Raw genomic sequence first — 23,542 nt, forward strand, 5'->3', positions numbered from 1 at the left:
CTCACGCACACTCTCACATCACACACACAAACACTCACTCTCACGCACATTCTAACATTATCACACTCACTCCCATTATCACACTCACAAACACACACACACAAACACTCACTCTCACTTTATCACACTCACAAACATTCACACACACTCATTATCGCACTCACACACACAAACACACTCACACACTCATTATCACACACTCTCACATTATCACACTCACACACACTTACTCTCACATTATCACACACACACTCACTCTCGCACACTCACTCTCACACACTCACTCTCACATTATCACACTCACACACTCACTCTCACAAACTCACACCCTCGAGCGGAAAGAAGACACCGGGTCCAGTTCCTTTTCAAAATGCACAACGCGGTTTTTAATGCCACACCTCAGTTAATAAAACAGCGGACAGGGACAATGACAAGTTTGGCTTCACGCTGCCGAGCCCGGGAAGGGGGGGGGGGGGGGGGGGGGGGGGGGATGGGACAGAAGTACACAAGGGTTAGTGGTGAGTCGTGATGCGAGCATCTCACATCCATCCCTCCCCACAGCGCCAGGGAGCTAGCTGGGGAGCCTGAGGAGAGATCTCTGTCTGCTCCGGTGCCCACCTCCCCATCTCCCTCCCACCCCCCACTATCTCCCTCCCCCCCCCCCACCCCCCCCCCCTTCTCCCTTCCCCCCCCCCATCTCCCTCCCACCCCCCCAGCCACCTCCCCCTCCCATTCTCACTCCCACCCCCCAACCACCTCCTCCGACCCCCTTTGCCCAACGAGGGCTCTCCCATCACAAACTAGGCAGTGGGCAGGGACAATGAGATCCTTGGCTTCAGACAGTGAAAATCTGCCTGCATTGCATAGAGATTGTGCCTTGGTAAAGGGTGGGGGCTGGGAGAGGCTCTCTCGGGATTCGGGGGCAGTTTCGGGGGGGGGGGGGGGTGGTGGTCGAGGGAAGGAACGGAGAGCTGGGACTGGGTGAGGGGACCTGGCGAGAGGGGCAGGGATGGTGGAGACAACACAAAGTAATGGAGTGGGGGAATATATCACATTTCATCCTCACACACGGAGATCTGCAGCTTTCACAAGAGCTATGGAGCGGGAATGTAGGTTAATGTGTTTTAACAGGGTTATTTTTAAACAGCTATCTCCTTCGCTCTTGCTCTCTCTCCGTCTCTCTATCCTCCTCTCCTTCTCTCCCACTCTCTCTCACGAGGACAAACTCGCTGGCCAAATTCAGACCTTCTTGGGAGGCAGTTGCAGTTTAATGATCTCGTCTTCCGAAGGCTGGCGGATCACATCTTGGGAAAGAGACAGAAAGTGAGTCCACATGTTGTGGTGACCCTCACCACCACCCCCCACCACAACTCTGGGAGCCCCAATCCTCCCATCCCCCTCCCCCTCCCTCCCCTCCCCCTTCTCCCCCTCCATCCCCTCCACCCTCCCCCTCTCCTTCCCTCCTCCCCCTTCCCGCCTCACCCCCTCCATCCCCCTTCCCCCCCTCCATCCCCCTCCTACTTCCCCCTCCCTCCCTCCCCACCTCCCCTCCCCCTCCCCCCACCTCCACCTTCCCCCCACGACCCCACCTACTCCCTTCCCTCCACCTCCCCTTCCTCCCACCTCCCCCTTCCCCACCCCACCTCCCCACCTCCCCTTCCCCCCACCTCCCCCTTTCCCCCCACCTCCTCCCTCCCCCTTCCACCCTCCCCCACCCCTCCCCTCCCTCCCCCATCCACCCCATCTTCTTCCTCTCCCTCCCCCCTACCCCCTTCCCCTCCCCTGCCCCTCCCCTTCCCCCTCCCTCCCCTTTCCCCCTCCCCCCCTTCCCCTCCCTCCCCTCCCCCTCCCTTCCCCTCCCTCCTCCTTCCTCCCACCACCCCCTTTCCCCCCAACCTCCCCCTTTCCCCACCTCCCCCTTTCCCCACCAACCCCCTTTCCCCCCACCTCCCACTTTCATCCCCACTTCCCCCTTTCCCCCCTCCCACCCCCTCCCTCCCTCGCCCTCTCCCTCCCCCCTCCTCCCCCTCCCTCCCTGCCCCCTCCTTCCCCCCCCCTCCTCCCCCCCCCCCTCCTCCCACCATCCTCCCCCTCCCCCTCCTCATCCCCCCCCCCCCAAGATCCAGGTGACTCCTTACCTTTGTATTTCACGGCGCTGGGGATCCGTGTGAACTTTGACTCAATCTCTTCATCCTCGGAGATTTTCAGGACTTTTGTTCTGTAGTCAATGACCATGGTCAGCAGGTCCGGGCGCCTGGACATCTCGAAGATATGCTCGATATACGAGAGATTATCTGAGGGCCACATAGATCGAGTTATACTGTGGCCGTCCCTTTCCCTACCCAGCCAGTCCACCTCAGCAAGATCCATTCAACTGAACCCCCCTCGTCCCCAACTACCTCCTCCCTCCAAACCCCCCTCCCCTCCCAACCAACTCCCTCCAATCATCCTCCCCTCCAATCACCCTCCCCTCCAATCACCCTCCCCTCCACCTCCCTCCCTCCAATCACCCTCCCCTCCAACCCCTCTCACCCCAATTCCCCTCCCCTCCAACCCCCTCCCTCCAACCCCCTCCCCTCCAACCCCCTCCCTCCAAACCCCCTCCCCTCCCAACAAACTTCCTCCAATCACCCTCCCCTCCAATCATCCTCCCCTCCAATCACCCTCCGCTCCAACCCTACTCCCTCCAACCCCTCTCCCTCCAATCGCCCTCCCCTCCAATCTTCCTCCCTCCAATTCCCCTCCCCTCCAAACCCCCTCCCTCCAATTCCCATCCCCTCCAAACCACCTCCCCTCCAATCCCCCTCCCCTCCAACCCCCCTCCCTCCAATCACCCTCCCATCCAATCACCCTCCCCTCCAATCCTCCTCCCTCCACCCCCCTCCCTCCAATCACCCTCCCCTCCAATCCTCCTCCCTCCACCTTCCTCCCTCCAATCCCCCTCCCCTCCAACCCCCCTCCCTCCATCCTCCTCCCTCCACCTCCCTCCAATCACCCTCCCCTCCAATCCTCCTCCCTCCAATTCCCCTCCCCTCCAAACCACCTCCCTCCAATCCCCCTCCCCTCCAACCCCCTCCCTCCAATCACACTCCCCTCCAACCCCCCTCCCTCCAATCACCCTCCCCTCCATCACCCTCCCCTCCAATCCTCCTCCCTCCACCCCCTCCCTCCAATCACCCTCCCCTCCAATCCTCCTCCCCCACCTTCCTCCCTCCAATCCCCCTCCCCTCCAACCCCCTCCCTCCAATCACCCTCCCCTCCAATCCTCCTCCCTCCACCTCCCTCCCTCCAATCACCCTCCCCTCCAACCCCCCTCCCTCCAATTCCCCTCCCCTCCAAACCCCCTCCCTCCAAACCACCTCCCTCCAATTTCCCCTCCCCTCCAACCCCCCTCCCTCCAATTCCCCTCCCCTCCAAACCACCTCCCTCCAATCACCCTCCCCTCCAATCTTCCTGCCTCCACCTCCCTCCCTCCAATCACCCTCTCCTCCAACCCCCTCTCTCCAATTCCCCTCCCCTTCAAACCACCTCCCTCCAATCCCCCTCCCCTCCAACCCCCCTCCCTCCAACCCCCCTCCCTCCAAAGCCCAACCTCTCCAATCCCCCACCTCTCCAATCCCCCTCCCTCCAAACCCCCTCCCGTCTAAACCCCTCCTCTCCAAACCACCTCCCTTCAATCCCCCGCCCCTCCCAACCACCTCCCTCCAATCTTCCTCCCTCCAATCCTCCTCCTGTCCAAACCCCTCCCCTCCAACCCCCTCCCTCTAATCACCCTCCCCCAATCCCCCTCCCTCCAAACCCCCTCCCCTCCAACCCCCTCCCTCCAAATACCCTCCCCTCCATCCCCTCCCTCCAAACCCCCTCCCTCCAATCCCCCACCGCTCCAACCCCCCTCCCTCCAATCATCCTCCCCTCCAACCCCCCTCCAATCACCCTCCCCTCCAACCCCCCTCCTTCCAATCCCCCACCCCTCCAAACCCCCTACCCTCCAAACCCCCTCCCCTCCAACCCCTCTCCCTCCAATCCCCCTCCCCTCCAACCCCCTCCCCTCCAATCACCCTCCCCTCCAATCACCCTCCCTCCAAACCCCACCCTCCAAACCCCTTCCCTTCAATCCCCGTTCCTCCAATCACCCTCCCCCCAACCCCCCTCCCTCCAACTCCCCTCCAATCCCTTCCAATCACCCTTCCCTCCAACCCCCCTCCCTCCAAATCCCAACCTCTCCAATCCACCTCCCCTCCAATCCCCCTCTCCGCCAATCCCCCCCCCTCCAACCCCCCTCCCCTCCAACCCCCCTCCCCTCCAAACCCCCTCCCCTCCAACCCCCCACCCCTCCAACCCCCCCTCCCCTCCAAACCCCCTCCCCTCCAAATCCCCTCCCCTCCAAACCCCCTCCCCTCCAATCCCCCACCCCTCCACCTCCCCTCCCCTCCAACTCCCCACCCCTCCAACTCCCCACCCCTCCAACTCCCCACCCTTCCAACTCCCCACCTCTCCAATCCCCCACCCCTCCAACTCCCGTCCCCTCCAAATCCCCCTCCCCTCCAACCAGTTTCCCACCAATCATCTACTCTAATCCCCCCATTCCTGCAATCCATAATCTCATCCAATCCCCTCCCCTCCAATTGCCCTCTCCTGAATCATCTCCCCTCCAAACCCCGTCCCCCCAATCCCCCTCCACTCCAAACTCCTTCCCCTCCATGCCCCTTCCCCTCCACTTTGCTTCCCCTCCAATTCCCCCACCTCTCCAATCTCCCTGGCCTCAAAACTTCCTCCCCTCCACCAATCTCCCTCATTTCCATGTTATCCCAGTCGCTCCCGTCCTTCCCCCAACCTTGGCTTGTGGTGAGAGCATCTGACATGCGGAGGGAGGAATTGTCATCCTGAATCCCAGGCCTCAGATGGCTTCTCCCAGCCTGCCTGGGAATTGGCCATCAAGGCTGAAGCTCTTGGTGTCCAATATCAGGCAGGTAGAGGGGTGGTGTTGATGCCTAATAGGCCAACATTCAGTATGCTACCTTTGGAGAGTTTGTCGTGCTTTTCCAGGAAGTTAAACCAATCCTTGCATCCGGTCAGCTCCTGGCTCCTCTCGCTGGGAATGTCCTCCTTACAGGCCAACTTGAGCTGGCTAAGGTCCTCCGGCGTGATGTTAGAGGACAGATCGTCAAGCAAGGCAGCAAATTGCACCAGCTCTGTGTCTGCCATGATCTGACGGTCAGGGGGAAAAAAAGATGAGACGGTTATCAAGAGAGGCAGAGAGACACTGAGAAAGACAGACAGCCAGAGAGAAAGGGGGAGAGAGAGAGAGACAGAGGAGGAGTGACAGAGGGAGAGAAAGAGAGATAGAGGAACAGAAAAGACCGGGGGCGATATTCTCTGTTTCAGAGACTTCGGGCTGGATTCTGCGAGTTTGCGGCTATGTCCGTGGGATCCGTCTGGTGTTACCATCCAAAGATCGGTGGCGCCCCTGCACCGATGCTCTGCCCAGTGAGGGGCTAGCAGCAGCTCCACGTCAAGCCCCATGCAGATACAGACGCAGAATGGCCGGGTCTGTGGTCGCGAATGCGCACGGTGGCGGCCTGTGCCGTGCAACATGGCGCCGGCGACGTGCGGACCCAGTGTGCCAAAAACTGCACCCCTGTAACCCCCCCTCACCACCCCCGTCCAGTCCCCCCCCCCTCGGCCTCAGCCCCCCCTGCCAGCAGAATGGTCCCCCCCAACACCCACCGACTGTGGCGCCGCTGGACTCAATCCGCATGAGTACCCGGAAAGTTTTGAGCACGTGTCCCACGGCGTCAGGACGCGGCCCATCAGTGGCGAAGCATCGGGGGAAGGACGTCCTGAGTCCGCCCCGACCGCCTGCGCCGTACTCCTCGAGTATGCCGGTTTTGAGGGAGCAGAGCATCGGACAAACAGCACCTCCCCCGATTCCAGCGGCAAAATAGATTGTCCGGCGATCGCCGAACATGATTTCGGCGTCGGTGATCGGAGAACCCAGCCGCCAGTGTTGACGCCGGGACAGAACCGATGGTGTTCTATGACAGCAAAATTGGCACCGCTCCTGGAACAGTTCACCAACTGATAATTGGGCGAGCACTGGAGGCCGGGTGGAACACGAGCAACTCCAATGGGTCGGGACTGACACTCTAGAGGCTGTGAAGCTGCAGCCCCCTATCAGCACTCCGCTCCCCACACACACACACACCGTCACAGCCAACAAGGTGGCAGCAAGGAGAGTGCAACCCTGGATTGCAGAAGCAGAGCAGGTGATCCTGCCGGACACCGTGGAGGAGAGGCGGACTACCTTATACCCCGGGATGGGAAGGTGGCTGCCACCCAGCACCGTACACCGGGCCTGGGTGCGGGTGGAGAGGTTGTGAACACCATGGGCCGCACTGCCAGGACTGTACAGCAGTGCACGGAAACACTGCACTACTCCCTCAGAGCGGCCAGGGTGATTAACCACCATCCCACACATCCGTACCCCGCCCCCCCCCCTCCCATCCGGAGGGCAACCCAACCCCCAGACTGCAGCACATGCCCATACCCATAGCAACCGCAATGGCCGGGTGCCCTGTCTATGAAGGCCACCAGCTACCCACCCCTGGTGCTACACGAGTCCGACTGTCATTGTGCATTTTCTGTGACCCCTCTGCCCCCCAGCAGAAGATGACCCACAACCGGAGAGAGAAAAGGCAGGGGGGGGGGGGAGAGAGGGGGGAGGAGCACTGGATCTGCAGCCCCTGGCCGCAGCGGGGTAGCGGGCACCGGACCTGGTTGGTGGGCCGGGAGAGAGGGCAGTCACTGGGCAGAGGTCGGCATTGGGTGAGCAAGCGAGACCTCGTTGAGTTTCGGTTCCCCATGGCACGTCTGTCACCACCCTTTCCACCACCCCCACCTTCCCCCACCCCCACCCCCACCTTCCACCACCCCCACACTCAAACCCACCCTCACAGCACCAAATCCACGATCCAATCGTGGATAATGTCTTGTGTCTTGCAGGGTTCCCTGGTGATGAGGTGGGCCCCTCTGGTGTACCCTGCCCCGACCCCAAACACAACCTCCCCCTCAAGCGGATAGCAGCGAGGAAAGAGGGACAGCGACGGGAGCCCTCAAAGCGCAGCCCGGGACATCCCACATCACCAGTCCGTTGACAAACGGTGCGGAGCACCAGAGCTCATCGCAGGGTGGGTGGCGACCATCCTCCATCCCGTGACCAGACCTGCTGTTCCTGCCAATCCAAGGCCCACACCATGTAATTCATAATATATAGCAGCAGAATTTCACCCATCGGGCCTGCTCTGCCATTCGATCATGGCTGATCTCATCCTGACTTCAACTCCACCGCCCTACCTGTCCTCCATAACCCTTCAACCCATTGCTAATTAAAAATCTGTCCAACTCCTCCTCAAATTTACTCACTGTCCCAGCATCCTCCGCACTCTGGGGGTAGCGAATTCCACACATTCACAATCCTTTGGGAGAAGTAGTTTTTCCTCAGCACCATTTTAAATTTGCTGCACCTTATCCGAAGATTATGGGGCGGGATTCTCCGTTTTACCGGCGTCTGGGAGTTTCCCGACGGCGTGGGGCAGCCCAACAAAGGGAAACCCCATCGACCGGTCAGCATAACGGAGAATCCCACCGGCGGGTCGGGGCAGAAATGTGGCGGGGCGGAGAACCCAGCACATCCTGAAGGGGGAGGGTGAGCAGCCATAAGTCGTGGTGCACATTGGTACCAACCACGTAGGTTGGAAAAGGGGTGTGGAGGTAATAAACGAGTTTAGGGAGTTAGGCTGGAAGTTAAAGGCCAGGACAGACAGAGTTGTCATCTCTGGTTTGTTGCCGGTGCCACGTGATAGCGAGGCTAGGAATAGGGAGAGAGTGCAGTTGAACACGTGGCTGCAGGAATGGTGTAGGAGGGAGGGCTTCAGGTATTTGGATAATTGGAGCGCATTCTGGGGAAGGTGGGACCTGTACAAGCAGGATTTTGAATTCATAGAATTTACAGTGCAGAAGGAGGCCATTTGGCCCATCGAGTCTGCACCGCCTCTTGGAAAGAGCACACTACCCAAGGTCAACACCTCCCCCTATCCCAATAACCCAGTAACCCCACCCAACACTAAGGGCAATTTTGTACACTAACGGCAATTTATCATGGCCAAGCCACCTAACCTGCACATCTTTGGACTGTGGGAGGAAACTGGAGCACCCGGAGGAAACCCACGCACACACGGGGAGGACGTGCAGACTCCGCACAGACAGTGACCCAAGCCGGAATCGAACCTGGGACCCTGGAGCTGTGAAGCCATTGTGCTATCCATAATGCTACCGTACAGGTTGCATCTGAACCAGAGGGGCACCAATATCCTGGGAGGGAGGTTTTCTAGTAGTCTTCGGGAGGGTTTAAACTAATTTGGCAGGGGAATGGGAACCGGATTTGTAGTCCAGCAACTAAGGTAGCCGATATTCAGGATGTCAAAGCATGTAGTGAGGCAGTGGGGAAGGTAACACTGACAAAGGAGCATACTTGCAGGCACAGAGATGGGTTGAAGTGTGTATACTTCAACGCAAGAAGCATCAGGAATAAGGTGGGTGAACTTAAGGCATGGATTGGTACTTGGGACTACGATGTGGTGGCCATCACGGAAACTTGGATAGAAGAGGGGCAGAAATGGTTGTTGGAGGTCCCTGGTTATAGATGTTTCAATAAGATTAGGGAGGATGGTAAAAGAGGTGGGGGGGGTTGCAGTGTTAATTAGAGATAGTATAACAGCTTCAGAAAGGCAGTTCGAGGGGGATCTGCCTACTGAGGTAGTATAGGCTGAAGTCAGAAATAGGAAAGGAGCAGTCACCTTGTTGAGAGTTTTCTATAGGCCCCCCAATAGCAGCAGAGATGTGGAGGAACAGATTGGGAAACCGATTTTGGAAAGGTGCAGAAGTCACAGCGTAGTAGTCATGGGTAACTTCAACTTCCCAAATATTGAGTGGAAATTCTTTCGATCAAATAGTTTGGATGGGGTGGTGTTTGTGCAGTGTGTCCATATTGTTGCAGAGGAGCCATATTGTTGGAGAGGACAGTGTGAAACAGACTGGTAAGCTCGAGGAGATACTTGCTGGGAAGGAAGATGTGCTGGGCATTTTGAAAACGTGAGGATGGACAAGTCCCCCGGGCCTGACGGGATATATCCAAGGATTCTATGGGAAGCAAGAGATGAAATTGCAGAGCTGTTGGCAATGATCTTTTCGTCCTCACTGTCAACAGGGGTGGTACCAGGGGATTGGAGAGTGGCGAATGTCGTGCCCCTGTTCAAAAAAGTGAATAGGGATAACCCTGGGAATTACAGGCCAGTTAGTCTTTCTTCGGTGGTAGGCAAAGTAATGGAAAGGGTACTGAGGGATAGGATTTCTGAGCATCTGGAAAGACACTGCTTGATTAGGGATAGTCAGCACGGATTTGTGAGGGATAGGTCTTGCCTCACAAGTCTTATTGACTTCTTTGAGGAGGTGACCAAGCATGTGGATGAAGGTAAAGCAGTGGATGTAGTGTACATGGATTTTAGTAAGGCATTTGATAAGGTTCCCCTTGGTAGGCTTATGCAGAAAGTAAAGAGGAATGGGATAGTGGGAAATTTGGCCAGTTGGATAACGAACTGGCTAACTGATAGAAGTCAGAGAGTGGTGGTGGATGGCAAATATTCAGCCTGGAGCCCAGTTACCAGTGGCATACCGCAGGGATCAGTTCTGGGTCCTCTGCTGTTTGTGATTTTCATTAACGACTTGGATGAGGGAGTTGAAGGATGGGTCAGTAAATTTGCAGACGATACGAAGATTGGTGGAGTTGTGGATAGTGAGGAGGGCTGTTGTCGGCTGCAAAGAGACATAGATAGGATGCAGAGCTGGGCTGAGAAGTGGCAGATGGAGTTTAACCCTGAAAAGTGTGAGGCTGTCCATTTTGGAAGGACAAATATGAATGCGGAATACAGGGTTAATGGTCGGGTTCTTGGCAATGTGGAGGAGCAGAGAGATCTTGGGGTCTATGTTCATAGATCTTTGAAAGTTGCCACTCAAGTGGATAGAGCTGTGAAGAAGGCCTATGGTGTGTTGGCGTTCATTAGCAGAGGGATTGAATTTAAGAGCCGTGAGGTGATGATGCAGCTGGACAAAACCTTGGTAAGGCCACATTTGGAGTACTGTGTGCAGTTCTGGTCACCTCATTTTAGGAAGGATGTGGAAGCTTTAGAAAAGGTGCAAAGGAGATTTACCAGGATGTTGCCTGGAATGGAGAGTATGTCTTACGAGGAAAGGTTGAGGGTACTAGGCCTTTTCTCATTGGAACGGAGAAGGATGAGGGTCGACTTGATAGAGGTTTATAAGGTGATCAGGGGAATAGATAGAGTAGACACTCAGAGACCTTTTCCCCGGGTGGAACAAACCATTACAAGGGGACATAAATTTAAGGTGAATAGTGGAAGATATAGGGGGGATGTCAGAGGTAGGTTCTTTACCCAGAGAGTAGTGGGGGCATGGAATGCACTGCCTGTGGAAGTAGTTGAGTCGGAAACATTAGGGACCTACAAGCGGCTATTGGATAGGTATATGGATTATGGTAGAATGATGGGGTGTAAATGAATTTGTTCTTAATAGAACATAGAACATAGAACAGTACAGCACAGAACAGGCCCTTCGGCCCTCAATGTTGTGCCGAGTATTGTCTGAAACCAAGATAAAGCTATCCCACTCCCTGTCATTCCGGTGTGCTCCATGTGCCTATCCAATAACCGCTTGAAAGTTCCTAAAGTGTCCGACTCCACTATCACAGCAGGCAGTCCATTCCACACCCTAATCCCTCTTGTCGGCCTATCCACATATTGTGTCAGGAAACCCTTCTGTGCACACTGTACAAAAACTGCCCCATCTGAACTGTTCGACCTATTGAGGTCCCAATCAATATTTGGAAAGTTAAAGTCACCCATGACAACTACCCTGAGATCTCCACACCTATCCATAATCTGTTTTGCAATTTCTTCCTCCACATCTCTATGACTATTTGGGGACCTATAGAAAACTCCTAACAATGTGACTGCTCCTTTCCTATTTCTAACTTCGGCCCATACTGTATTACCTCAGTAGGCAGATCCCCTTCGAACTGCCTTTCTGCAGCCATTAAACTATCAGCACGGTAGCATGGTGGTTAGCATAAATGCTTCACAGCTCCAGGGTCCCAGGTTCGGTTCCCGGCTGGGTCACTGTCTGTGTGGAGTCTGCACGTTCTCCCCGTGTGTGCGTGGGTTTCCTCCGGGTGCTCCGGTTTCCTCCCACAGTCCAAAGATGTGCGGGTTAGGTGGATTGGCCATGATAAATTGCCCGTAGTGTCCTAAAAAGTAAGGTTAAGGGGGGGGTTGTTGGGTTACGGGTATAGGGTGGATACGTGGCTTTGAGTAGGGTGATCATGGCTCGGCACAACATCGAGGGCCGAAGGGCCTGTTCTGTGCTGTACTGTTCTGATTAACAATGCTACTCCTCCACATCTTTTACCACCTTCCATACTCTTACTGAAACATCTATACCCCGGAACTTCCAACAACTATTCCTGTCCCTGTTCTAACCATGTCTCTGTAATGGCCACAACATTGTAGTCCCAAGTACCAATCCACGCTCCAAGTTCACCTACTTTATTCCGGATGCTCCTTGCATTGAAGTAAGCACACTTCCTAGGACAAATGTTTGCCACAACATCGTGGGCCGAAGGGCCTGTTATGTGCTGTATTTTTCTATGTTCTATACCTTTTATCATAGGATCCATACAGTGCAGAAGGAGGCCATTCACCCCATCGAGTCTGCATGGCCCTCTGTAAGTAAACCCTACCTAGGCCCACTCCCACACCCTATCCCTGACACCCCACCTAACCTGTACATCTCTGGACACTAAGACGCAATTTAGCATGGCCAATCCAGCTAACCTGCACATCTTTTGACTGTTGGAGGAAACCAGATTTCCCGGAGGAAACTCACACAGGCACCTGGGGAGAAAGTGCAAACTCCTCTCAACCACTCACCCGAGGTTGGAATTGAACCCAGGTCTCTGGTGCTGTGAGGTAGCAATGCCAACCACTGTGCCGCCCAAAACAAAAAGAACAAAGAAAAGTACAGCAAAAGTACAGTACAGAAAAGAAACAGGCTCTTCGGCCCTCCAAACCTACGCCGACCATGCTGCCCGTCCAACCTAGAACCTTCTCCACTTCCTGGGTCCGTATCCATCTATTCCCATCCTATTCATGTATTTATCAGACACCCCTTAAACATCACTATCGTCCCTGTTTCCACCACCTCCTCCGGCAGCGAGTTCCAGGCACCCACTACCCTCTGTGTAAAAAAGTTACCTCGTACATCTCCTCTCAACTTTGCCCCTTGCATCTTAAACCTATGCCCCCTAGTAATTGACCCCACACCCTGGGGAAAAGCCTCTGACTATCCACTCTGTCTATGCCCCTCATAATTTTGAAGACTTCTATCAGGTCGCCCTCTTAACCTCCGTCATTCCAGTGAGAACAAACCAAGTTTATCCAATCTCCTCATAGTTAATGCCCTCCATACCAGGCAACATCCTGGTAAATCTCTTCTGCATCCTCTCTAAAGCCTCCACGTCCTTCTGGTAGTGTGGCAACCAGAATTGAATACTATACTCCAAGTGTGGCCTAACTAAGGTTCTATACAGCTGCAACATGATTTGCCAATTTTTATACTCAATGCCCTGGCCAATGAAGGTAAGCATGCCGTATGCCTTCTTGACTACCTTCTCCACCTGTGTTGCCCCTTTCAGTGACCTGTGGACCTGTGCACCTAGATCTCTCTGATTGTCAATACTCTTGAAGCTTCTACCATTCACTGTATATTCCCTACCTGCATTCGACCTTCCAAAATGCATTACCTCACATTTGTCTGGATTAAACTCCATCTGCCATCTCTCCCCCAAAGTCTCCAAACAATCTAAATCCTGCTGTACCCTCTGACAGTCCTCATCGCTACCCGCAATTCCACCAACCTTTGTGTCGTCTGCAAACTTACTAATCAGACCATTTACATTTTCCTCCAAATCATTTATATATACTACGAACAGCAAAGGTCCCAGCACTGATCTCTGCGGAACACCACTAGTCACAGCCCTCCAATTAGAAAAGCACCCTTCCATTGCTACTCTCTGCCTTCTATGACCTAGCCAGTTCTGTATCCACCTTGCCAGTTCACCCCTGATCCCGTGTGCCTTCATCTTTTGTACCAGTCTGCCATGAGGGACCTTGTCAAAGGCCTTACTGAAGTCCATATAGACAACATCCACTGCCCTACCTGCATCAATCATCTTTCATTTGCTTCCAAATGGGAGTAGATCCTGCCTCCAAGAATTCTCTCCAGTAATTTCCCTACCACTGACGTAAGGCTCACCGGCCTGTAGTTCCCTGGATTACCCTTCTTAAATAAAGGAACAACATTGGCTATTGTCCAGTCCGCTGGGACCTCCACTGTATCCAGTGAGGATCCAAAGATTTCTGTCAAGGCCTCAGCAGTTTCCTCTTTAGCCTCCTTCAGTATTCTGGGGTAGATCCCATCAGGCCCTGGGGACTTATCTACCTTAATTTTTGTGACCCAGACTATCTACACACCCCAGACTCATCATCCACCAACACCTACTCAATTAAAAAAAAAAGATTTTTCTCCCCAAATTATCAACATTTTTGCAATTTACAACAAACACAAAACTCACCCAACACATTAGACCCCCCACCCACCCGTAGCTCCCCTCCCCCCCCCTGCTCCTCTCTCTCTCCCAGCCCTGCCCTCAGCAGCCAAAGGTAACCAACTCTCCAAAATGCAAAATAAACAAACCCCAATACTGTAGAACCCATCATTCCCCCCCCCCCCCCCCCCCTCCGAAACTCCAGCAGGCCAAACTGAGGCTCAGGGTGGAGAAGCTGACCTCCACCCCAACAGGACCCACCTTTGAGCGATCAGCGAGGCGAAAGGCTGAAACATCTGCCCCCACATCAGCCTGCAGCTTCGGCCAGTCCGACACCCCGAATATGGCTTGCAGGCGATGGGGCTCCACACCGACATTCAGAACCCCCGAAATGGTGCTGAAAACCACCCTCCAAAACTCTTCCAGCTTCGGGCAGGACCAAAACATATGCACATGGTTTGTGGGACCCCTCCCCCACATCGCTCGCAAGGCATCCTCCACCCCCTCGAACAGCCGGCTCATTCTAGACTTTATGTGCCCTGTGCACTACCTTCAGCCCCCCCCCCCCCCCTTCCCTTCCCACTGACGGCACAGCCTCCAGCAGGAGGCGCTATTGGGAAGTCTGGGAAGATCCTCCTCACAAAGCCCCTCACCTGCATGTACCGGAAACTCTCTCCCCGTGCCAAAACATCTCATTCAGTTCCTCCAAGCTGGCAAACTGCCCTCCCAGAATCAGATCTCCCTAAACCCTCTCTCTTCCCATTCCCAGAACCTTGCAACCATCCTTCCAGGCGCAAACCCCGTGATTTCCCCGAATCGGCACCTCCCCCGAACCCGCTCCCAACCTAAAAATGCAGCTGAAACTGTCTCCAAATCTTCACTTCCATTGTCACGACATCCTTCCTCAAACAAGGGAACCGTAACTGTGCCCAATACTCCAGCTGCAGCCTTACCAATGCCGTGTACAGTTGCAACAACACTTCCTTACCTTTATACTCAATCCCTTTGGCTATAAATGCCAACATTCCAGTCACTTTCTTTATTACCTGCTGCACCTGTCTGCCCGGTTTCTGTCTCTCCTGCACGAGGACCCCCAGATCCCTCTGCCACGGAGCCCAAAGTCAATGCAGGACCTCGCACTTATGCACGTTAAACTCCATCTGCCACATTTTGGCCCACTCTGCTAACCTATCCATATCCATTTGTACGGTTCTTATTTCCCCATTCTAGTGAGGCAGGTAGGAACCATGGAGGCAGTTGCAAGGAGGTGTTGGCGCAGGGAGGGTGTTCATGGGAGATGGTGGTTGGCTGCAGGGTGGGACAGGGTGGCTGTGCCGCTGACCAGGCTCACGAGTCGCTGAACCTGGAGGCGATTAGACCATCCTGAGTGCTCCGGGCCGATGCACATGTTGTGCGGTCTCCTGTGCCTGCCTGGGCCCCATGTCCTTCCTAGCCTCCACGTAGGACGAGGCCTGGTGTTCAGCCTCCTCCTCCAGTACATTGTCCCTCTGCTACGCAATGATGTGAAGGACGCAGCAGGCCAGGCTGGCAAGACGTGGGAGACTCACCTAGTGCTGTACTGGAGGGCCCCTCCAGGGCGGTCCACACACCTGGGCCGGGATTCTCCGAAATCCCAGCCGTGTTGACCCTGGCGTCAACGGGCCTCCAGGCCCAGTCATTCTCCCTGTCCTCGGGGGCTAGTACGGCGGTGGAGTGCTGTGAGCTGCTCCGGCTCCGAAAACCGGTGCACCATGGCCGGCGCGGGTCCACGCATGCGCATGGGTTGCCGTTTACGCACCGGCCCCGGGCAACATGGGGGAGCCCGGTGCAGAGGAACATAGGCCCCCCCGGAATGAGCCCACCCGCTGATCGGTAGGCCCCAATCGCAGGCCAGGCCACCGTGGAGGCCCCCCCTAGAGTCAGATTCCCTCCGTCCTCCCCCCAGGATGGCCCCCACAGCCAGACCTCCAACGTCCCGCCGGGTAGGGCCATATGTATACCACGCCGGTGGAACTCGGCCTGTCGAGTGCGGACAATCGCGCGCGGGGGGGTGGGGGGGGGCTTTCTTTTAAAAAAAAAGTATTTTTATTAAGGTTTTTGCAGTATTTTTCAGAATAAAACAGTAGTAACAATAATAACAAAACAAACTAGAGTGAATATTAACATAGTGCAAAAAGAGAATATACAATAACAATTAAATAGACATTACCCCACGCGACCCAGTCTTCCCACACCATCCCAATGAAGCTCTCACCCCCCCCCCCGCCCCCACAGATTGCTGCTGCTGCTGACATTTTAATTTTCCCCGAGAAAGTCGACGAACGGCTGCCACCTCTGAGAGAACCCTAGCGTAGACCCTCTAAAGGCAAATTTTATTTTCTCGAGGCTGAGAAACCCAGCCATGTCGGTAACCCAAGTCTCTACATTCGGGGGCTTCGAGTCCCTCCACATTAATAAAATCCATCTCCGGGCTACTGGGGAGGCAAAGGCCAAGATGTCGGCCTCTTTCGCCCCCTGAACTCCCGGGTCTTCTGACACTCCAAAGATCGCTATCTCTGGACTCGGCACCACCCGTGTGTTAAGTGCCTTGGATATTGACCTCGCGAACCCTTGCCAGAACTCTCTAAGCTCTGGGCATGCCCAAAACATGTGGACATGGTTTGCAGGGCTGCCCTTGCACCTCATACAACTGTCTTCTACCCCAAAAACTTGCTCATTCTCGCTGCTGTCACGTGTGCCCGGTGGACCACCTTAAATTGAATTAGACTGAGCCTGGCACATGATGAGGAGGAATTAACCCTGCCCAGGACCTCTGCCCACAGACCCCCTTCCAACTCCTCACCTAGCTCCTCCTCCCACTTGCCCTTGAGCTCCTCCACTGGGGTTTCCGGGGGGGGGGAGGCACTTTCAATGGCCCATTGTGTGCGTGGCAGCGACCGTGCGGGCACGATTGGCGCCGATTCTCCGGTGAATCGGCGGCCTGGCGTCGGAGCGACATGGCGCAATTCTCCCCCCCCCCCACCGATTGTCCGACCCGGCGCGGGATCGGAGAATCCTGGCCCTGAACAACATGCAAAGGAGGTCGACGCACCACGATCACACCCCTGGTCATGGCATGGATGCCATTGTAGTGGGTCTTCGCGTCGGTCTGGGTCCGGACCTTCGCGTCGGTCTGGATCAGCCACGACCGCAGCGGATAACCCCTGGCGCCCAGGAGCCAACCCCTCAACTGGGAATGTGCCTTGTTGAGGACAGAAACTGCCGTGCACACTGCCCGGGTACCAGGCACAGACGTGCATGATGTGCATCTGATGGTCACACACCAGCTGCATGTTGATCGAGTCGAGCCCCTTTCAGTTTGTGAAGGTCGGTTCGTAAGGGATCAATGCTGGTAAGGTGACACGCACCCCGTCGATCACCCCCTGGATCTGAGGCATCTGGGCGATGGCAGCTGGTGGGCTCGGTCCACATTGAATGGATGTATTGAGCCGACTGGGTATATTGAGCTTTTGCGATGGCGCGGAGGCACCTGTGCACCGAGGTCAGTGAGATCCCGGACACGTCCCTACTCGGCGCCTGGAGGGACCCCGAGTCGTAAAGGTTCAGGGCGACCGGCACCTTGGTGGCTACCGGGAGCGGGTGTCCTTCCCCATACCCCGCGGTACCAGGTCTGCCATAATCTGGCAGATATGTGTCACACTGTCCCCCTGCATAGCCGGAGTCTTCGACGGCATGGTGCTGCCGGTACACACGAGACCTCATGCGGAGCCTCCTTGGCACCTCCTCCTCGCCCTGTCAGGCTGCTGGCTCTCCATCCTCACCGTCTGCCTCCTGTTCCTCTGGGGCAGACTCCACTGCTGCATGGTCCTCCCCGAGCAGCTCCAGCTCGTACAGCCTCAATGCATCCCCCCCCCCCCCCCCCCCCCCACATGACCCCCTGCCCCATCCCCCCACCTGGCCATTCCCCCGCCATTCTGTCCTCCACACCATCAGCCCTGACGCCCGTCCCTGCTGCCGGGAGTGCTGTTGGTTGGCGCTACCCATGCCCGCGGTATGCTCTGCGACCCCTGTCCAGCCCCCTCCTGTAGGTACTGCTGTGGGCGTTGCCCCCTAGGGTGGGCTGTGTACTGCCCTGCTGGTGGGGGGGTGGGGTGAAGACTGGGGTGAGGGGGGTAGTGAGGTGGGTGCACCCATATGGCTGGCCTCACTCTGCACTTAGTTCCATGGGCGGTCAGTGGGGTGGGCAGCAAGATGGCTGCCATGCAGGCCACGGCAATGGTAATCCGTGCCTGAGCACCCTGGTCACAGGAGGAGTGTCACCCCCGACCTCACGGCCCATCCTATTATCACCCTGAGTCAACCCCCGCTGCCACCCCCGGGCCTGGCTGCCATGTCCCCCCCCCCCCCCCCCCCCCCCTCTCGAGCCAGCTCTCTGCGTGTCCCAGCTCTCTGCGTGTCCCAGCTCTCTGCGTGTCCCAGCTCTCTGCGTGTCCCAGCTCTCTGCGTGTCCTAGCTCTCTGCGTGTCCCAGCTCTCTGCGTGTCCCAGCTCTCTGCGTGTCCCAGCTCTCTGCGTGTCCCAGCTCTGCGTGTCCCAGCTCTCTGCGTGTCCCAGCTCTCTGCGTGTCCCAGCTCTCTGCGTGTCCCAGCTCTCTGCGTGTCCCAGCTCTCTGTGTCCCAGCCCTGCGTGTCCCAGCCCTGCGTGTCCCAGCTCTCTGCGTGTCCCAGCTCTCTGCGTGTCCCAGCTCTCTGCGTGTCCCAGCTCTCTGCGTGTCCCAGCTCTCTGCGTGTCCCAGCTCTCTGCGTGTCCCAGCTCTCTGCGTGTCCCAGCTCTCTGCGTGTCCCAGCTCTCTGCGTGTCCCAGCTCTCTGCGTGTCCCAGCTCTCTGCGTGTCCCAGCTCTCTGCGTGTCCCAGCTCTCTGCGTGTCCCAGCTCTCTGCGTGTCCCAGCCCTCTGCGTGTCCCAGCTCTCTGCGTGTCCCAGCTCTCTGCGTGTCCCAGGTCTCTGCGTGTCCCAGCTCTCTGCGTGTCCCAGTTCTCTGCGTGTCCCAGCTCTCTGCGTGTCCCAGCTCTCTGCGTGTCCCAGCTCTCTGCGTGTCCCAGGTCTGCGTGTCCCAGCTCTCTGCGTGTCCCAGGTCTGCGTGTCCCAGCTCTCTGCGTGTCCCAGCTCTCTGCGTGTCCCAGGTCTGCGTGTCCCAGCTCTCTGCGTGTCCCAGCTCTCTGCGTGTCCCAGCTCTCTGCGTGTCCTAGCTCTCTGCGTGTCCTAGCTCTCTGCGTGTCCCAGCTCTCTGCGTGTCCCAGCTCTCTGCGTGTCCCAGCTCTCTGCGTGTCCTAGCTCTCTGCGTGTCCCAGCTCTCTGCGTGTCCTAGCTCTCTGCGTGTCCTAGCTCTCTGCGTGTCCTAGCTCTCTGCGTGTCCCAGCTCTCTGCGTGTCCCAGCTCTCTGCGTGTCCCAGGTCTGCGTGTCCCAGCTCTCTGCGTGTCCCAGGTCTGCGTGTCCCAGCTCTCTGCGTGTCCCAGCTCTCTGCGTGTCCCAGGTCTGCGTGTCCCAGCTCTCTGCGTGTCCCAGCTCTCTGCGTGTCCCAGCTCTCTGCGTGTCCCAGCTCTCTGCGTGTCCCAGCTCTCTGCGTGTCCCAGCTCTCTGCGTGTCCCAGCTCTCTGCGTGTCCCAGCTCTCTGCGTGTCCTAGCTCTCTGCGTGTCCTAGCTCTCTGCGTGTCCCAGCTCTCTGCGTGTCCCAGCTCTCTGCGTGTCCCAGCTCTCTGCGTGTCCCAGCTCTCTGCGTGTCCCAGCTCTCTGCGTGTCCCAGCTCTCTGCGTGTCCCAGCTCTCTGCGTGTCCCAGCTCTCTGCGTGTCCCAGCTCTCTGCGTGTCCCAGCTCTCTGCGTGTCCCAGCTCTCTGCGTGTCCCAGCTCTCTGCGTGTCCCAGCTCTCTGCGTGTCCCAGCTCTCTGCGTGTCCTAGCTCTGCGTGTCCCAGCTCTCTGCGTGTCCCAGCTCTCTGCGTGTCCCAGCTCTCTGCGTGTCCCAGCTCTCTGCGTGTCCTAGCTCTGCGTGTCCCAGCTCTCTGCGTGTCCCAGCTCTCTGCGTGTCCCAGCTCTCTGCGTGTCCCAGCTCTCTGCGTGTCCCAGCTCTCTGCGTGTCTCAGCTCTCTGCGTGTCCTACCTCCTCTCTCTCCCTCATCGGTCACGGTGCCTGCTTTCTGATGTTTGAAACCACAAGTGAAACACGCAGTTGGTAATACCCCCCGGCGGAGCATCGTGGAGGCCACTGAGAAATCCGGGTCAGGCCTGCTAATGAGATAACAATGGTGTTTACTGTACGTGTGGAGTGGAACGCATTGAATCCGCTGTCGAGTTACTGGAGAATGACATTCTGACGGACGCCTGTCGCCAGCTGCGATTTGGACCTCACGACTGATTCTCTGCCCAATCACCTTTCCCGACGTGGGCGTTGACCAACGGAGAATACTGCCCCAGGGGTTTAGCGGGAAAGGGGGTTTGACAGAGAGATAAAGAGGCAGAGAGAGGGAGTGAGACTGAGAGTCAGAGGAAGAGAGAAGGGGACAGAGCAAGAGAGCGAGGGTGGTAGAGGAAGAGAGAGAGAGGGGGAGAAAAACGAAGGAAGAGAGAGAGAGAGAGAGGAGAGCGAGACAGGACGAGAGAGTGAGAGTGAGGAGCAGATTAGAGAGTGAGGGTGACCTTTGAGTGGAAAGAGAGAAAGAGAGTGGAAGGAGGGAGGGAGCGGCCCTGAGAGAGACCGACAGGCAGAGAGAAGGAGCAGATTAGAGAGAGGGGGAAGAGGCCAAGAGAGAGTGAGGGATAGAGAGGGAGAATGAGACGAGGGGAGAGATAGAAGGAGTGAGTTGAAGAGACTGAGCGGAAAAGTCAGAAAGAAGGAGGGGGGGGGGGGAAAGGTTGAGGGAAGGGGAGGGAAATGGTTAGAGAGAACAAAAAGGCAGAGAGAGATAGAGACAGAGGAAGAGAGAGAGAACGCGCGAGAGATAAAACATGTGAAGAGAGGGGTGTGAACGCTACTATTTCTCCGGCACCTTCAATCTCCTTCTATGTGTTCTCCAGATCGCAGCCCCATCAACAGGTCTGCATGGATGGAGCCCGCGCTGTTTCTGATTCCACACACACACTAACCCAGAGTCAGTGCTGAGCGGGGATGAGCGCTGACACCCCCCCCCCCCCCCCCCCCCAAACAACTCAACAGCACCCCGCTGGTCCAATCAGCCTCATCCGGCCACTCTCCATGACAACCAGGCATTCCAGGGCCGCCGAGGAACGGTTGCCGGGGTAACGGCTCGCAGACGATGCCTTTCAGAAGAGTGGGGATGAGTGTGCAGGCATTCCTGGGATCGACAGAGAATGTGGCTGGGGCCAGAGACAGCAGATCCTCTGGAAGTTCAAATGTACTCCGGACACAATTGTCTCTGACTTCCGGCCGAAACCATCCCCGATCCCTTCTTTCCCTCTCTCTGTCATTCCCCTGAAATAAAACCCCATCCCACAAACATTACATCCCAACATTGGTGGCAGGCATGGGGACAGTGGAGAGGGAGCTTTACTCTGTATCTAACCCCGTGCTGTACCTGTCCTGGGAGTGTTTGATGGAGACAGTGTAGAGGGAGCTTTACTCTGTATCTAACCCCGTGCTGTACCTGTCCTGGGAGTGTTTGATGGGGACAGCGTAGAGGGAGCTTTACTCTGTATCTAACCCCGTGCTGTACTTGTCCTGGGAGTGTTTGATGGGGACAGTGTAGAGGGAGCTTTACTCTGTATCTAACCCCGTGCTGTACCTGTCCTGGGAGTGTTTGATGGAGACAGTGTAGAGGGAGCTTTACTCTGTATCTAACCCCGTGCTGTACCTGTCCTGGGAGTGTTTGATGGGGACAGCGTAGAGGGAGCTTTACTCTGTATCTAACCCCGTGCTGTACTTGTCCTGGGAGTGTTTGATGGAGACAGTGTAGAGGGAGCTTTACTCTGTATCTAACCCCGTGCTGTACCTGTCCTGGGAGTGTTTGATGGGGACAGTGTAGAGGGAGCTTTACTCTGTATCTAACCCCGTGCTGTACCTGTCCTGGGAGTGTTTGATGGGAACAGTGCAGAGGGAGCTTTACTCTGTATCTAATCCCGTGCTGTATGTCCTGGGAGTGTTTGATGGGGACAGTGTAGAGGGAGCTTTACTCTCTATCTGACCCCGTGCTGTACCTGTCCTGGGAGTGTTTAATGGGGACAGTGTAGAGGGAGCTTTACTCTGTATCCAACCCCGTGCTGTATGTCCTGGGAGTGTTTGATGGGGACAGCGTAGAGGGAGCTTTTCTCTGTATCTAATCCTGTGCTGTACCTGTCCTGGGAATCTTTGATGGGAACAGTGCAGAGGGAGTTTTACTCTCTATCTGACCCCGTGCTGTACCTGACCTGGGAGTGTTTAATGGGGACAGTGTAGAGGGAGCTATACTCTGTATCCAACCCTGTGCTGTATGTCCTGGGAGTGTTTGATGGGGACAGCGTAGAGGGAGCTTTTCTCTGTATCTAATCCTGTGCTGTACCTGTCCTGGGAGTGTTTAAGGAGGACAGTGTAGAGCAGGGGTGGGCAAACTTTTCCGTGCAAGGGCCACATTCATAAATTCACAATTTTAAAGGGCCGCATAGTACATTAAGTAAAATAATTAATATTTTAAATAGCCAAAATAAAAGGTCTTTAAAGAAAAAAAAGCACATTTATTCGAAAAACAAAGTACTCAGTAAGTAACAGAACAATGTCAATGAGAATGATGCATCTGACAGCAGTCATTTACCAGTTTGTTGAAATCAGGTGTCAAGTTGCTTGTGCTGATCCTTAACACTGACAGAAGCACAGCCTAGCCGAGTCAACGATAAAAACGCGCGTAGTGGGGTGGATGAGTGGGGCTGCCTTATTGGTCGGTTTAGTTGGGTGTGCGACCAATAGGAGTCCAGGTTACAAACAATAATAAGGCGTATTGTTTGTAACCTGGACTCCTATTGGTCGCACACCCAACTAAACCGACCAATGAGACAGCCCCACTCATCCACCCCACTACGCGCGTTTTTATGCGGCTCGCCAATGAGGTGCCCGGAATCATAACTGGCATTTTTGAAAAGCCGCTGAAGTAAATGCGCTTATTGAATAAGCGCATTTACTTCAGCGGCTTTTCCCCGGCGGCTTTTCAAAAATGCCGGTTATGATTCCGGGCACCTCATTGGCGGGCCGCATAAAAACCTTTGTCGGGCCGCATGCGGCCCCCTGGCCGTAGTTTGCCCACCCCTGGTGTAGAGGGAGCTTTACTCTGTTTCTAACCCCATGCTGTACCTGTCCTAGGAGTGTTTGATGGGGACAGTGCAGAGGGAGATTTACTCTGTATCTAACCCTGTGCCGTACCTGTCCTGGGAGTGTTTGATGGGGACAGTGTAGAGGGATCTTTACTCTGTATCTAACCCCGTGCTGTACCTGTCCTGGGACTGTTTGATGGGGACAGTGTAGAGGGAGTGTTACTCTGTCTCTAACCCCGTGCTGTACCTGTCCTGGGAGTGTTTGATGGGGACAGTGTAGAGGGAGCTTTACTCTGTATCTAACCCCGTGCTGGACCTGTCCTGGGAGTGTTTGATGGCGACCGTGGGTAAGGAGGTTGACTCTGCATTGTACCTCCCGCTCCTGCTCTGGGCTCCTGACTGCATGTGTCATTCAGAATATGAACACAGGCGGTCCTCGAAAAACACAGAATTAATTTCTTGTTAGAATGCGATTCTGTTCAGCCTGTTCCCGAAGATCATCTCCCCAAATCCCTCGA

At 55.9% G+C, this 23,542-nt stretch overlaps 1 protein-coding gene across 4 annotated transcripts; it reads right to left on the reverse strand.

Moving 5' to 3' along the window:
* Positions 1-728: 728 nt before the first annotated feature.
* On the reverse strand, positions 729-22,572 carry LOC119967779 (astrocytic phosphoprotein PEA-15-like). Of its 4 annotated transcripts, none has more exons than XM_038800774.1 (4): positions 22,532-22,572; positions 5,019-5,208; positions 2,139-2,294; positions 729-1,304 (listed from the first exon to the last, which is right to left on the reverse strand). In XM_038800774.1, exons 2-4 carry the CDS (start codon positions 5,203-5,205, stop codon positions 1,240-1,242), a joined length of 408 nt encoding a protein of 135 aa, XP_038656702.1. In that variant the 5' UTR covers positions 5,206-5,208; positions 22,532-22,572; the 3' UTR covers positions 729-1,239. The 4 variants fall into 4 exon arrangements, with proteins under 4 accessions (XP_038656702.1, XP_038656701.1, XP_038656698.1 ...); XM_038800773.1 differs by lacking the exon at positions 22,532-22,572 and adding an exon at positions 20,777-20,910; XM_038800770.1 differs by lacking the exon at positions 22,532-22,572 and adding an exon at positions 20,049-20,114.
* Between the last annotated feature and the right edge of the window lie 970 nt (positions 22,573-23,542).

This window comes from Scyliorhinus canicula, chromosome 6, assembly GCF_902713615.1.
Source record: "Scyliorhinus canicula chromosome 6, sScyCan1.1, whole genome shotgun sequence".
NCBI classification, from domain to species: domain Eukaryota; kingdom Metazoa; phylum Chordata; class Chondrichthyes; order Carcharhiniformes; family Scyliorhinidae; genus Scyliorhinus; species Scyliorhinus canicula.